This window comes from Atractosteus spatula, chromosome 2 (genome assembly GCF_055471065.1).
Source record: "Atractosteus spatula isolate fAtrSpa1 chromosome 2, fAtrSpa1.hap1, whole genome shotgun sequence".
NCBI classification, from domain to species: Eukaryota; Metazoa; Chordata; class Actinopteri; order Semionotiformes; family Lepisosteidae; genus Atractosteus; species Atractosteus spatula.
This window is the reverse complement of record NC_142707.1, coordinates 15,558,571-15,574,916: the sequence shown is the minus strand read 5'-3', so window position 1 is coordinate 15,574,916 and position 16,346 is coordinate 15,558,571. Positions and strand designations below refer to the sequence as shown.

The following is a 16,346-nucleotide window of genomic DNA, read 5'->3' as shown; positions in this document are numbered from 1 at the left end:
ATCACTTGATTTAAGCTCAATGTTTTAGTTATTCCAAAGAACAATGCTCTCAGTTTTCTTACTATTTAAACAGACTTTATGTACGTTCCCAGTGTTATATACTGTAGATGTAACATGTACATATTGCATTTTCACTGTGCTTCAGTATGTATAGCAATGCAATGCTTGAAATATGCAGTTGTTCTCTGTTGTAGTACCTGTCAAAGCACAGTGAGAAGTTTTCAAAGTTGTAAGGTTTGTTTCTTCATTAAGCTTTAACTAACTATCCATAAACTATTAGATTAACTGTAAAAACATTCAAACTTAAGAAATCTGCTTTTTTTAATTCAACAAAATGATACTACAATACTGTCACCAAAACTCAAACAGATACTATGACATTAAATGTCAACTTTCCATTTTCTTTTTTTTTCCTTACACCGCTATACTCTAAAACAACCCTTGCTTTGAATAGAAAGGCCACAAAAAGTCTGCCACTCATTGTATTCTTTTTCCTTGTAACTTTTCACACTGCCAGTAAATTCTACCATACAGGACTGATTTGGTATAAAAAGATATGAAGTGGTTACAGTGTGACTGAACATTTGTATTAAACAAACGAAATGTTCATCAGAGAAGATGTCAAGACAGTTATCTCTTTTTATTGTGATAGGCATCAACAAAAATTCCCCTTTCCCTCAAAAGTTGATCAAATTTCCTTTGAAATCATGATCAAACATTTTTCTCTCACAGATTTGGATAGTGTGATCACAAACATTCATGACCATGCTACAAATTCACAATACATAACACAGAAAGTGTGATATATATACTTCAAAAATTATATTTATGTGTCTGTTTAGTACCAAAGTCCTGACAATTAATCTTCCTGTATTTCAGTGCTGTATTGTAAAAAACAATCCTTTGTGCCGTCACTAGATGGTACTAATGGACTTGCCGAGATTAGACAGGATGAAATGGAAAGCCACAGTATTATTGCACCTATTTAAATATGATAGTATATGAAAATTGGTATACATTTTCAGAATTAGGCATTATTTTTACTGTAAAGAAAGCCTAATTCAATCCAAATATTACACAGATACAAACCCTGTTCTTCATTTTTGATATCAGAACTTTAAATTGTTGTCATTATCTATTTATTGGGTCAGTGCTTTTACCGAAAGCAAATTACACCAGTACCCATACAAACAGCTGTGCTTTTTGCTGATTTAAAAACTTGCTTGAGGGTATAACTACAATGCTCAATTTGGGATTTGAACCTGAAATTTCCTCTTTATTAGCCTGCTACTTAAAGACAGGAGGTAATCTTGTATTAACAAGTAAAGACTCACTATTTAAATAAACTCAACAAAATCCCTGTCTCTTTGTATAAGTAATTAATATTAGATTACAAATCCCTTGCTATATATACCACTAAGGAGGGTCTGAGAGTTTGTCTCATATGCTAACTGATTGAGTGGCTGCCTGTCAAGAGGATGAATAGAGGCAGCGTCAGTGTCCCCATCCACCCAGAGAGCAGGAGACACAGAGGTTAATCCGGTTGCGCTGTAATCAGATTGACCGAAACACCTTTATACTAATACAGATTAGACCCTCTTTGCTCTGTCTGTGTGCTGCAGAGTTCGTTGAGGTTGAGGGCATGGATCACACCTTTTTAATTGAGAGAAAATGTGCCTTCTTTCACTCCTGCATAGACAAAACACCCATAAAGTCACTCCCAATCCCTCTCTTCTCCAAAACAAAGGCACGTCTGCTATCTACAAATCTCCAGTGAATACTGATATCAGAGATCTTCACATTTGTTCCTTAAGAGTTAAAGTCCACTCCAGGTCCTGAGGGTTCACAGACAGTTCAGGATGTTGATTTAAACACTGGCATTTAAGATGTAGTGAAATACAAAAACAATATATATTTTACCCTAAACCAAACTAACAAGACAATCAACAATTTTAAGATATGAGAGCTATATTTTATGTGAACATTTTTTTTCACTTTTATACTCCTTTAAAATTAGGTTTTTCCAAATTTTCCTTTATTTCTCAGCTCACAGTACCGGCTCCTGTACTATAGTGGGATAATGGCAAACGTGTTCTGCTCAGCATATTTGTCCTCATCCTCCATGGTCCCTTACAAGAGAGCACAATAGAGGAGCAGCACTTGTGATGAGGCAGGAATTTTATTTTGCCCTGAGAGAGCCCTGGAAGAATAATCTCAAAATCACTCCCAGTGATGCTCTGTCCACTGAACACTACCACTCGAGAAACCCAGGTAACAGTTGGCTATTAGCAATGTCTGCATCATCAACCTACTCTTGGATCAAGCACCATATTTTAGAGTCTTCAAGTGAAAACCGCTCTAGATTTAAAATGAAAAACCTACTAAGTAGAAAAAATGGACTGTGTGTGGCCATGACAAAATGGAACTGTATTGATATATTGATCACTTTTTTGTTTTAAAAGTGCCTTACTTGGGTGAATACCTAATTAGCTGAATTAACTAGGAGCTTGGGTAAAATGAAAATTGAGAACATTCTATAGCCATTTGATTTCAATTGCATGTACTACATGTAAGCAGGAGAGAGTAGTTCACACCATGTTGGATGATGGGAAAATGGATATACTTGAGGCACACAGTCAAGTCAAACCTAATCTACCTGTTTTGGGGAGTAAGCACCCAGAGAAAGCTTGAGTAGTCATTAGGAGGACATGCAGACTTAGAGAAGATACTTCAGTCCTGAACTGGGCCAAGCATACAGCATACAAACGTACCAGAGCTGTAAGGCAGCAGCACTAACTGCCATGCCAAAGTATCACTTTTCTAGCCAAAGATCAGGACCTTTGATATGAACAGATTACACTTGTGCATTTTCATTATAACTAAATCATCTGAAAATCTTCGCTCAGTGTTATCCTTTGCTAGCTGGCACTTCCTAGGCCAGTTTTATAACTGGAGCGGAAACAGTAAAATACATAGGCCTGACTTCTCTTCTACGTGAAGAGAATGAATGAATTGTACGGCTGATATTGGAGATGATTATTGTTGTAAAAACATTCTGAATTTAGTGATTACAGGGAATAAGCCATAGTGCTGTCCTCTTCCAGAGCCCAGAGCTACTTTAAGCTTTTGCATGGTGCAATATAAATACACCCTGATCTAATTTAAATTTTAGACTGGAAACCGGGCACATCAAATGGCATTTTATTTCCAGAAATGATAACAATTTGTTGAATGATTTGTCTTGGCTTTGTTTCATACAGTACATTTATATATTTACCATAATCAAAAATAACAATTTTATTAAAAAGATTAACCTTTAAGGGATTTTGCATTAGAATTATGTTGATCAGTTATTTTTAACTGTACATAACCTTGCTTGAACTGTGTGGTTTTCTGGGGGTAGCCACAGATTGTAAAAGCTTGTAAAGATTCTCCTTTGGTGAATCATGCCCCCAAAAAACAGTTTAGTCTCATGCAATTTAAACTGAAGCCCCTCCTACTCTCGATACTCCTACAGTGGTACATTTTTGGAGGTGTTGAGTGTTGCAATATGACCAAAATCATTCCAAATGAAGAAGACTTTGGGCACAAATGGGTATCACCAAACATGACCAACACCCTAAAAGTAGCCACCCCCTGATCTTCTCTCGCCCTCTCACTGCCTTGGGATTTCAGCTGCACTAATACATCAGGTATTCCATGACGTAAGCAACTAATCAGTGTCTGACCTCTATCACTGCAGCATTGCTTGGCTTAAGAAAAGAGAGCAGTCCTAGAAGCTGTTAACTATTACTGAAATTTTGAAGCAGGCAAATCTAATCCCAAAACACACAAACCAAAAACCAGGACAATGTGTGTGACTTGCAAAATTCTGGAGTCATCGTGTATTTAATCACAGAGAAACCATGCAAAGGGCAAGAGAGTTTATATGGAGATTTAAAGCTGTTAGACCAGTTACTTTCTGGGTTCCTCATAACATCTCAGGGGATACCAAAATCTTGGCTCATTAAGATAAAAACCAATATTGTTTTCATAGGCGATTTTGAATATTAACTGTGCCAAGGCCAGATATACGGATACTGTTAAAGTGAAACCCGATCGGCTGCAGTATTTTATGGAATCTGCCTTGAGGGGGAAAAGTAATTACACGATTAAACCCCAACCCTGTCAAATGACTAATATGAAGAAAACCAAACTGGGTGGTTTACAAACAAAAAGGTACAAAGTGTACACGCACACATTCCTCTTGTACCTTTAACTCCCTTAAAGTTATAATTTGCCAACTAGTGCTCATTCTGAACCATTTGAGACTTGTGACACTAGTGAACTGCACATTGCTTTGATGCAGTACAGAGTCTAAAACCACCCAAATGTGCACGGAACGGAAGACAATTTTCCCCAAAGAGACACCAACCAGCTGCATCGTATAGAATACACGATGTAGGACCCATGTGAAAACATGCTGTGGATAGAGGATATTGCCAAAACCCCAAGCTCAAAAATCTACAGTACTTGCAAATAAAAACAGTTACAATCAATAGGCAATTTTGAACTTGCAGTTCCAATGAGCTGATCCCAATATCTCATCCTGACACTTTAGGGAGGGTTGGGGTTACAGTTTGACTGTAGGGTAGAGCCCCTGTATTTATAATTAAGGATAAATAGAACAAAAATCATTTCATGCATCCAGATTACACCAGTGTAAATGTTTGTGCATCATTTCAATTTTCTTAATGGATTTGAAAATCCAGGAGCAAAAACAAATTTAAAACCAAAGCGTCTATGCGTTACTCAATGTTGTCTACCATTTAAGAATGGGGTGCATGAAATAACTTCAAAGACCAATGCATTTTTAAACCACTTTATTTACAAAAGGCAGCAAATTATCATCATCATCCAACTCCTGATATGCCCATCATTCAATCACACACACCCACAGTCTGCATAGCAGGTATAAACCTTTCACTACATCCCCTATGAGGGGGAAAGAAAGAGCATTAAACTAAGTCCTGTGACACCAGATGTGTCCACAACACCTAAAAAAAAAAAAACCAGCATGTGAAAACAGTGTGACAAACCTAAAAGACAATTATAATCGTTTTCATGAAGTGATCACAGGCAGTGAACAGGTTGCACTCTTAAACATTAAGTAATGATGGAAGCAGTTAGTGCTAAAATTAAAGGCTGTGTCCATCTGAAATGAGTGCCTTATGGATGCAGTGGACAAACACCACAGTATTTTGAATTAAGTGGCGACAAGTTTTCTGATCTACTGCCACTAGAAACTGTCAAAAATAAGCTTTTGAGCTACACCTTTTCCACATCATTATATAACTTTTTTTAACATATACCCATAATTCGTGCAAAGTGAGTCATGAACACTGCAACAGACTTTGACTGATAACTGTCAGGGACTTATACAGTATGTAAAAAGGGAACATGTCATTCAAGTTAAAATGTAACATAAGGACTCTTCACCAGTCACACCCATGTTCGTCACAAAACAGCCTCTTGGAAAGTAGGGGGGAGGGGCTCATCGTGTTGCAGAGGTAGGTCAAAGTTAGGTAGCTGTTTTTAGAAAGGGAGATACATTTTAGGATGTGCACTTAACTTGAAGAGGTTTACCTAGGACTCCTGAACCCTGACACTGGAGCACCCGCTTCACAATCAAACTAGTATATATTAACATAAAATTAGAACCATGTAGTACAGGTTTTCCATTTCTACAAAAAACAGGCTGGAAGACCACAGAGACTCTTGAAGCACTGGACAATAAAGCTTTTTTTTTTATGTAATGCATAAATGTACTGAATACCACTGCAAAATTCCAGTTGACTGCAATTTCATAGGAAGCAAGGAGCATGTTTGTCCTCCAGTTTGATTCGGAAGAGTTTTCAGTAAAGCAAGGATGCATAGTAATCAAGCATGTTCCTTCACTTTTCAAAAGAGCTCACATCAGGACGGGACACAGAATTCCAACTTCCAAGCCATTCCTCCACACTCCATTTAAACCTGGATAAGAAGGTGGCTCTTGTCATGGTCCATCCATGTAGTACACAAAGAGTGAAGTTGTAAGGTAAATCTGCTTGTGTTCAGAGGTAAGAATGTACTGAAACAATGGCAAATCAAGAAGGCAAGGAGTCCCTTCACTCCTCCCTTTCATAAGGAAGGACTCAACTCAGTCTGCCGTGAGTAATGCAGTCCGTAGTCCTTTAATTTTTTTAAGCCATTTGGATAAGATGGGGGAAACAGTTTCACCACTTGCTCACCAGTAGCAGGATGTGCTCTCTAATCTCCCCCAGCCCTGAAACTGCGAGAATAAGAAATCCGTAGTGGCTGCACGGGGGCTGCCCAGGGGCTCAAGCTTGGACAGCTTGCCCTCGGGATTGAGCCACAGGCTACGGCGCTGGGGAGGAGGGGTGAAGGAACGCCTGTGCTGTCTGGGGAGGGAGACTGGCTCAGGATTGGCGAAGATAAGGATCCTGAAGTTGCGGCCATGGTTGTTGTCCCAGAGGGTGGTCCTGGAGCCCCCGGGAGTATAGGAGACGCAGAACTCCAGACGTTCACGGGGATCTAGGTCATCAGGAAGCAGGATCTCAAAAGCAAAGGTGTCCGTGTCGGTGCCACCATAATGCTGCTGCAGGTAGGAGCAGGGCACATCACAGAAGCTGCGCCAGGAGTCAAAGGTGATGCGAATGTTTACAGCCTTCTCAAAGCTGATGTTGCGTACCTTGACTGTGCCACTGAGCAGTCGCTCGTTGACCGAGCAGTTCTCCAAGCGCACCAGGTTCTGCTGCAGCTGGGCCTTGAAATCCAGGTAGTCCGCAGAGGGCTGGGAGAAGGCAAGCTTCAGCCGCCACCTCTTGCCACTGGCTCCTTCCCCTTTAGCTACACTCACGGGCTTCCCCAGCCCTCGCAGCTGCACCAGAGGCAGCTCAGAGCAGGCCATGTCCTCATCTTTCTCGGAGAAGAAACGGACAGCAGTCAGCGACAGACCCTTGGAGTCGGCAAACACCACGCGCTTCTTTTTGGTGGTGGTCCCGTCACCGCTGATGCCACTGCTCTGCGTAGCGGGTCGCTCGGAGGGGGACGGGCTAGCGGGCCGACACACATGCTGGTCCCGTTGCCGAGAGGTGCGGGGGTTGAGGCAGGGCCGCAGGGGTTTAAGAGAAGTCACCCCAAGCAGGTGGCACAGTGGTTGGGACTGACTTAGACACAGACGCATGGCCAGATCCACAGGCATCACTGGTTGGGGAACGGAATGGCCACCAAAGACATGTAGGACTCTAGAAAGAGAGAGATGGATCTCAGACAACACCTCAACACTGTATACGCGTTTGACAAATATTCACAGAATTGCAAAAATCTTTAACAGCGTTTGGACTATTAACCACTCTGTTGCAATTGGCTTTTCACTCCACACTTTCTGCTTTTTGGCAAACCCTCTGGCAATCGAATGCCAAAGCTGCTTTTTTAAATATGCATTCAGACACAAAACTGAAAATTCTTGACTGCAAATACTCCCCTCTATCCTTTAGTGGGGATAGTGGCCACCTTTACCTACATTCAGTGAAAAGTCATAAAAGAATATGCAAGGGGGGTGGAGCGGAGATTATGGATCTGAAAAAAAGAGTGAAAACTCCCCCAAATTATTTTTCTTACAGAAATAGAAAGTCATTATTCAATACCAGCTTGTCATTCATTGACTAAAGACTGTGGAGTTTATTATGTGCAGAACTATATTAAAGAAAGATAGAGGATGGTGTCTAATCACTGAAATGAAGAGAGAAGTACTAATGCAGTGATAAATTATTCACAGATCTCATTGCTCTGCATTAACACGGTTCACAGATAAAGCACGAAAGCCATTTATACACAGGGTGGCAAGGAAGACCAGACAGGGAGTCCAGCAGGATTTCGGAACCTGGCAATTACAAAGCCCAGCCAGAGCCCACCCCTGTCTCCCAGGCAATTTATAGATCAAGGAAAAAGCAATTCACACACAGTCAAACAATACGAACAGCAAGAGATGTGGAAAAGTCAACTCTTTTGGAAAAGACAGGAATTGACTTAATATTTATTTTACAGAAACAAACTCTCCAGAAAAAGCTTCGATACTTTTAAAGAACAAATTCAGGGTTCTTGTCCGGCCTGAAAAGCGAACAATTAAATGAATGTTTGTTTTTTGGTATTTAAACTAGTAGGGGGGCGGCAATGTTCCTACATTCAACCCAGAATCAAGCGAAAGCAAAGAGGACGGGTGGCGAAGGCGATAGCGTGGAATATAGACGCCAGTTTTCAACTAAAGTTAAATTTCAACTAAAGTTCGTTTTTAATCCCCAACTATCTCTCATTAAAGTTACATTTAAGGTTTTACGAGAAAGGACAGGACACCAGAACATACGCCACAGTTTACTATATATATTAAAAAGAACTCCTCCTTACTTCGTGCAGTTCATAACTGTGCAAGTGATGGTGAGAGGAATGGAAAACAAGGAGACAATCGCCCTTGGACTGGATAAACTAGAGCATGCTGGAGTCAAAAAGCACCCCTGCAAGAAAAAAAAAAAGTAAGGTTACGGCATGTTCATAGTAAAAGTGAACCATACAAAGATTAAGGGAAATCTGCCAAGCTACACGACAAATTTAAACTAAGGTTTTCGCAGATTAAAAGGTAGGCATGAACATAAATGTACTGTTTTATTCCGTGTGCGGTAAAATAATGCACAGACATTACAAAAACGTATAACTAATATTCCGGCTAACCAAAAAAATATAATTATTCAATTGTAAAGTCTAAGAAGAACAATTTATTCCTAACTTTACAAGAACTTGCGCTTCAAATTATCAGAAGTACACACCATTGTAGCAAGTAATTTCCTGAATAGTAATTAACTGCTACTGCATATTAACAGAATGAGAGTAAATCAAAGTAAGGAAAAAGTGTTACTTACACTCTGGTATTCCGAAGGATGTAATCTGCATAAATTACTCAGAGCAAACAAAAAGTCCCCCTTTCTTTGACTTATTCCTTACGAAAGGTTACTTATTCTGAAACAGTATGAGGTCACGGCGACGATAAAGAAATCCAAAAGTACCCCCCAGTAATATTCCCCACCGCAAACCCTACTTCACTACCCCCCCTACCCAACCAGCATCAGATCCAGGAGTTGAATTGAGCTTTCTGCTCTTGCTCTGCAGGTATTTAATCTGAATTTCGGGATTCGCAGCCTCTGTGCTGTTCAATGTCTTCACGTGAAGTGCGTCACAGCCAATCCCCTGCGTCGCCTTGTTGAGACCTTAGCCAATGGGTGCGGCTGGGACGGTTTATTGAGGTGATGATCAACAGCGTGTGAGGAATCCGTATTGGACTTCTCGACATGAAGAGGTGGTGAAAGACGAATGGTAGTCCCTTCTGGTAGTGTTCTGAGTGACATGAACCGATCAGTCGTAATTTTGTTCGTCAATCAGCACTTTTCCACATGTATACAAATAGACATGTTAGATAAGTTAATGATGGCAAAAATACGTCTTTGTGATGGTGTACTTTTGGATCATTTTCAAGTGTATGATTTAAATGTTCTTAGTGTATTTTGTCTATTATTTTAGAGGAGGCATTACAGATATGTGATGCTTCGAAAACCAATCTATGAATCTTCCAAACAAGCTCCAAATTATTTTAAATGAGGTTTAGCCAATCTTATACTAAGAGGCATTAAATCAACAACAAATCCTATTGTTTCCAATGTTCATTTGTTGCATTCATCATACCACTTGCTATATTTATCTTAAAACGTACTGTAGGATTAATGTTGTTATAAGGACTCTACCTTTTTGTCATCAATCCAGACTGAGTTTATAAAATTCTAGCTTGTGCAGACCAGAGCAAACAGCCAATAAGAGGAAACAGTGAAGCCTGTTTTGGAACAACCTATGGGGTCTGTACCTTAAACAGTGTCACACCCAGTGATGTATTCAAGAACACAGCAAGAAGCTCTCACAAATGCAAATTTTATTTCCATTTATTTTCAGAGATGTTATCCTATTGAACGAAGGCTTCTCCCAGGTCTTTTTAAGTAAATAATTCAATAATAAGTTTTAGGGATTAAATCGCCCTTAAACCAGTAGTTTACAAAATTGGAAGAGTGTCTGCTGTCTTCCCGCTGGCAAACACTCCACCAATATGTAAGCCTTCATTCAATACTTCATGTTATTATTAATACATTTTGCTGCATTGATAGAGAACTGAAAATGTCAGTCCCTTCCGATCACTGCAGTTAAAAGAAGAATATTTGTCTGGAGAAATTTTGGGCCGGTTACTTATTTATCGTTCTAATGAAAAGTACGACCCCTACTGCTTCTTCTCCTAATCCAAATCAATCATCTCAAAAATAATAATGCTGGTGAGATAAACTGTTGTCACAGTCTTGTACAAAGCAACACTGTTACCATTATGCCATCATAATAAAGTAAATGTGCAGTCACACTAGTCTCTGTATTGGAAAACAATACTCATGGGACCAGCCAAAATGTGGAGAGGGGAAGGCCTGACAGTCTTTAACAGTCTAGAATAAAACAATGTAGCCGTGAGTTGGAGGCTAGGGTGGGGAGCTGTGTTGAGTTTGGGACTCTAAAGCAGCTTGTGGCTCCCAGGTAAAGAGTTTACCTTGTTCCCAAAGATCAGTGCCAATTACTACAGCTCCTGCTTTAGCTTTCTGTAGGATCAAATCATGTAATAGTGGATTGCTTTGTACAGGTTAATCTCCATGGCATCTACAGGAATAGCAGGTCCTAATGGCATTGCCAAAGACAACAGCCTCCTTAGTAAAAGTGTGCCATAAAAATCATAGTAATTGGCTTTATCATGCTGGAAGACAGCAGTGAAGAGAGAAAGCATACTAATGCACAATGCATTTACTATAAAATGGTGGACGAGCAAAAGCAACAAAATTACCTTTCCAATTTTATTTATAAAGAACTAGTATGAAGATGCTCTGAGAATGAACACAAGAGAACATAATTTCAAAACATTTTTACCATTACAAGTTTATATCTCTTCAGAAACAACATGGCATGACAAAATCAAACCTCAAAATGTAGAAGAGTTAAAAAATGTCTTTCTGTTGTATCCCACCAAACAGGAGGGCCAATGTCCTTTTGGTGACCCAAAGAAAAGGCAAGAAAAAACATGGATCTCCTCATTTATATATACAGTAGCTCCAGAAAAATTCCAAAACATTTCAACTGGAATGGAAAAGAAAGTATTCAAAGAAAATCTGCAAGTGAGATTCAAAGGGGGTGAATCCAAAATTAGATCAAAATGACGCAACAAATTTTTAGTTTCAGTTAGCCACTTAAACTCCAGACGAACACAATAAGCTGAATGCCCTTATTTCTTTTACGGTCTTTATTAACGTAGGCACTCCCAAGACTGCATTTAGAATATTGTTCACTATTTTCCTCTTAAATGCAAATTAGCCACAAAGCAAGTAAGACTGACTACAAAAGCAGCCCATAGAGGAGTAAACAGATATATTCCCAGATTGAAGGACTGTATTACTCTGATAATATAAAATAACTAAATGATTTCAGTCTCACACAGAGACGACTATGAGGATTCGAGCATTTAAAATCTTCTTGGATACTGACAGTCTTCGGACCTCTACAGAATCATCAGTGAAACCCATGACGAATCAAATAGAAATGAAGTTCAATCAAGAAAAAGAGGCTCTTTTTACACAAAGAGGACTGTGGATACATTACCGGGCCATGTTATCAAAATTGATACCAATGCTGCTTTCAAGAAGCAAATCTCCTCAAATCTCTGTGCTACAAAAAAAAAATCAAGAGTGCTAGATGGGCCAGATGATCTCATCCCATTTTCACACTTTCTTATGTGCTGTTATGTTTTGAATAAAAAGACAGTGAAATTATTATTTTATCACTTCCCTACAACAGATGTATAGTGTATGTATACTGAAGTAGTTATGTATACTAAGTATGTATACTAAAGTAGAAGTAGGTAGCTGCATCAGCATGCGTAAGCTGCAAAAGAACAGGTAGTGGGCTTATTCCACGCTGAAAAGAAAAGAAAGGAAACACAATGTTTCGGCTGTGGAGCCTTCTTCAGGTGTGTGTACAGTATGTATACTATATAATGATTACCAGTTAACAATCATTCTGCAATTTCATTCTGGATTTACTATTCGATTCTCTCAGTGACAGGCCTCTTTTAAGGAATAATGCTAAATGACAATCTCTAATTCTTCCCCAGAATTCCAGGGTTTACTAACCCTCCAAGACAAGTCCTGGCTTTCCCAGAAGGACCAGGGTCTGTGCAGATTAGTGCTGTTTCACTTTCCTTCAGAGGGGATATCGGATTAAAGCCTTCCTGTATTGGGAGGTGAAATCCCCATTAGCAGCCTACACAGGGACACCAATCCCATTTGCTTCATCCTGTGGAGTCCACGTGCCAAGACCTGCTTAGGCAGGGGGTTGATTTCCCATGTTAAGAGTTAGTTATACAATGTCATCGCGCAAGGCCCTTGTGCACCCTCTGATACAGACAGACAGACAATGTTGATGCAGTAACAGTGAAGAGAGTGGTATTCTGAGCTAGATGGCAAACCTTGATCAATGACACTCTAGGCAAACGTGTTATGGACAACATTAGACCTTGTGTGTTTTGCGGATACTGTCTTCATAAAGTAAGGGCAATTCCAAAGCATACATTGGCTAGAGGCACAGACACCTGGTTTGAAAAACAGTTCAGACATGTATTGTACAGTATACAGTATAACAAACCTTTAAGCACAAATTAATTAGCAACATAATTAAAACTCTGCAAGGAAACCACACAGCTGATTGAAGTGTACAGCTTTCCTGCATCAGCACGTATCACACTACTGTCACCTCAGCGTGTTGGAAAGGAGGGGTTTTACAATAAAGAACAATGTGGCATTTTAACCAGTGAGAAAACGTAGATTGAAAATGTCCCATCTTAAAGTTTGCCATTCTATATTATTCAAACCACATATCAGTAATTAATCTCTGTTGGGTTGGATTAATTGATCAAGAACAGCACACCAAGATTCTCTACTTAGAAGTTATTACAGCATCAGTGAGAACATGGTGCCTATTTGTGCAACTTTGGTGGATGTTACAATGCCTAAATTAGACATCTTTAGTGGCTCATTTTTATGTACTATAGCCTTATGAGTTTTTAATAACGGATTCTGTATTTTAATCTTAATTGTTCTTGAAGTATTTCATCCATCAAGTCTCAAAGTGGAACATAATATTGTTGTGGTCTTCTCTTTCTAACAGCAGCCCCCTTGGATCTGCCCCTGAGACAGAAATTAAAAACCGACTGCCAATGATATAAAGTATATTAAATAGGGAGTGTATTGCAGTAGCAGGTATAAAGAATGTTGAGGTTAGGATGTCATTGGTCCACCTGTTTTGGCAGTTCCTCACATGATTGCACAATGTCTCTTGCAATATTTTATTCAAGTATCTCCCTGAGAAAATATTAAGAAGTAAAATAACCTGGAGGGCATTTTTATAAGACATTTTATTTGTGGACTCCGACCAACCATCACTATAGTACAAGTGTACAATTCCATTAACCTTAATCTGGCATTCATGTGTCTGATGCAGCCGCTGGGTGTTAAAAAAAACACCTCCTTACAGCCTCTATACCTTAAGCCGCTTGGTTTTCCATCTTATGGCTACCATTGGTGTCTTCAGTTCAATTAGTCCCTCTACAGCATTAAAGTGTTAAGGCACCTACAGTAACTATGCACAGGCTTCTTTCACACTGCTGAAATGGGATTTACTTGTCACAAAGGTAGCTGGCCCAGAAGACAAATTCCTAATGCTACTGTATAGAAATTCATAATTGGTTTAAAAAAGCTTGTTCCTCTCACGTTATTGTGCCATAAGATAATACCAAATTCAAGCCCACGGAGGATGAATGACTTTGTAGTAAATGTACTGTGATGAAATCAGTCAAATCTTATATTTTGTGTGTGGGGCGATACTTGTTTGAGTACACAGGGTACTGCATGTCACTACAAGGGGGGAAAGAAGTAATAGTGCTCTGGGGAGAGAACACGTATATGCAATCAAAATGCAGGTGGGGCAACAGTGACCTGAACACTCCTCTGCAGACACACTTTTTAATGCCTGCGTTCCGAGAGAGAGTCAGGATTAGACCGAGTGAAGAGAGGACTCCAGGTGTGCCTGCGTCAGGGTAACAAAAGGCTATTACAACCAGATGTTTAAAATGCAAGCGAAGGGTTGCATCCCTGTAACCTGCTACAGCTGGTTAAGCAACATATGATATCCATTTCCAAATCTAACATACTGACTTACTTTTGAAAAAAAAAATTCCAGTTTCTAATGCAGTTTTCAGTGCACCTCTGTTGTGTCCTTTGACCCCTTCCAGTTAGTATTTTATACCCAATCTCAGTCCTCCATTGTAAAAATAATTGCCTATAATAGTAAAAACATAATCACACATTGAAATGGCCTACCCAAAATCTAGACCGTTTGAAGAACAGAACTTCTGTTTTTTGTTCCAATCATGTATTCTTAATTCAAATAATTAAATTGGTCACATTCACCATTCCTTGTGAAAGATGTATAATCCTATACACACAATTATTTTTTCCCAGAATGTTACTACTTAAAATAGCCAATATTTAGATCAAAAGATGAGGGGCTTCTAAACTACTCCTCCAGGAAAGTGAAGACTGAGGCCTGTAGCTCACAGGTTTGAACTTCGGCTATGTCTTTGTCGACAGATTGGAATTCTCAAGTCATTCTTAATGCAGGACACACCAGTGGTGAGAAGGGGTGACTCAACCAGATTATCCTCTGTCTTGTGCCCTCACCAGCTAATTTCTTTGTTGCTTGTCTTTACCTTGTTATTATTTGAACAGTCTTCTGCAGTTAAAAAAGCAGAGGACAGGAAATTGTTCACAATGCATTCAAAGATGGCTGTGAAGAAGTGTGATAGACCCTCTATTCAGGGCACTGTGCCTCTTCAGCAACCACAACGACATTGTCGACATTTTAAAATTTAAATATACTGTATATACACTCTAATTCTTTGTAAAATTTGCTTAATTTTATATTAAAAAAGTAAAGAATAATATGTGGAATCAGTTTTAATCCTATTCATATTTTGGCTCCAAAACGTCTGAAGGACATCAAATCCAAACACCTAGTTTTATACTTGCTGACACCTGACATGATGCTTCATAGGGAAAAAATGTAGAATGCCTAGATACTACTTGTGTCTGTTTCTCTTTTTGTCAGTAAAATGGTTTCACATGTGTTGAGGCACAGCACTGTTAGTCAAGAACTAGAAAGTACAAGCAAGACAAGCTATAGTTTTAATCTCTACAAACCTTTACCTCAGCTGAGCATTAACAGGTAGTCTAATAAAGCCAATTCCCTGGCCTATTTCTGCAAGCAGAAAATCTCATTGATACAGGAGCCAAGTTTCCATGATTTTCTTAAAGGTTGGATTCTTCTCTCAGCTTTTTTTTTGACAGTTCTTTCTTTAAAACCCCCCTCTGAGTCACTGTCAGTTCCTTAATAAGCTCAACAAAAGGCTGATAAGTGTCTAAAAAATTATAGGTTAAATCACCCTGTCTTCAGCTTTTCAGTTCTTAGGATACATACCGGTTAGGGCTTTTCAAAGCAATACAGTACCTCCCTTATTTAACAAGGAGGTTCTCCTTTCCACTTTAGCAACCTGTATTTTCTACCTCTTCACTGGTTGATATTACAAAAAAAAGGAATAGATTTTTTTTAATAAAAAATATTTTAGGGGAAAATAACCACAAATAACCACAATTGTGTGAAGAAAATTATGATGTCAAACAGAATAGAGAAATTCAGATTTGAATACCTGACCTGTCTTCCTGACAAATTTTATATACGTAGCTGTTTTTCTTTTTGGCAAACAAGGAATGAATGCAATCTAAAAAGTAGTGCAAAGCCCAAATAAAAAAATGTGCTGAACTTGGTTTGATAAGATCACTGTATGTTCGCTATGGTGTGTGTGTGGGCACGTAGCTACTTGGGTTTCATCATCCACTTTGGCCAATGCCCTCCAGATAACCCTGACACAAGCACTGTCCTCTACCTGTCTCAAGTCTTTTTTTTCCAAGCTTTTTAAAAAAATGAGTGTGTGTATGGGGGAAAACTTTTCTGTACTGGAATTCTATTTTACTGTACATGAATTTTAATGTACATGTATTTGGAACTCAATACAAAGCAATCAACAGGCATATACAGATGGGATGTTGTCTGGACAAAACCAAACGACCATA

General features: G+C 39.1%; 1 protein-coding gene across 1 annotated transcript; it reads right to left on the bottom strand.

The window, feature by feature from the left end:
- Nucleotides 1-4,845: 4,845 nt before the first annotated feature.
- On the bottom strand, nt 4,846-9,177 carry ppp1r3c2b (protein phosphatase 1 regulatory subunit 3C2, duplicate b). The gene is made up of 3 exons (XM_088906073.1): nt 8,955-9,177; nt 8,446-8,552; nt 4,846-7,286 (listed from the first exon to the last, which is right to left on the bottom strand). The coding sequence occupies exons 2-3, from the start codon at nt 8,457-8,459 to the stop codon at nt 6,266-6,268; spliced, it is 1,035 nt and encodes a 344-aa protein (XP_088762199.1). The 5' UTR covers nt 8,460-8,552; nt 8,955-9,177; the 3' UTR covers nt 4,846-6,265.
- Between the last annotated feature and the right edge of the window lie 7,169 nt (nt 9,178-16,346).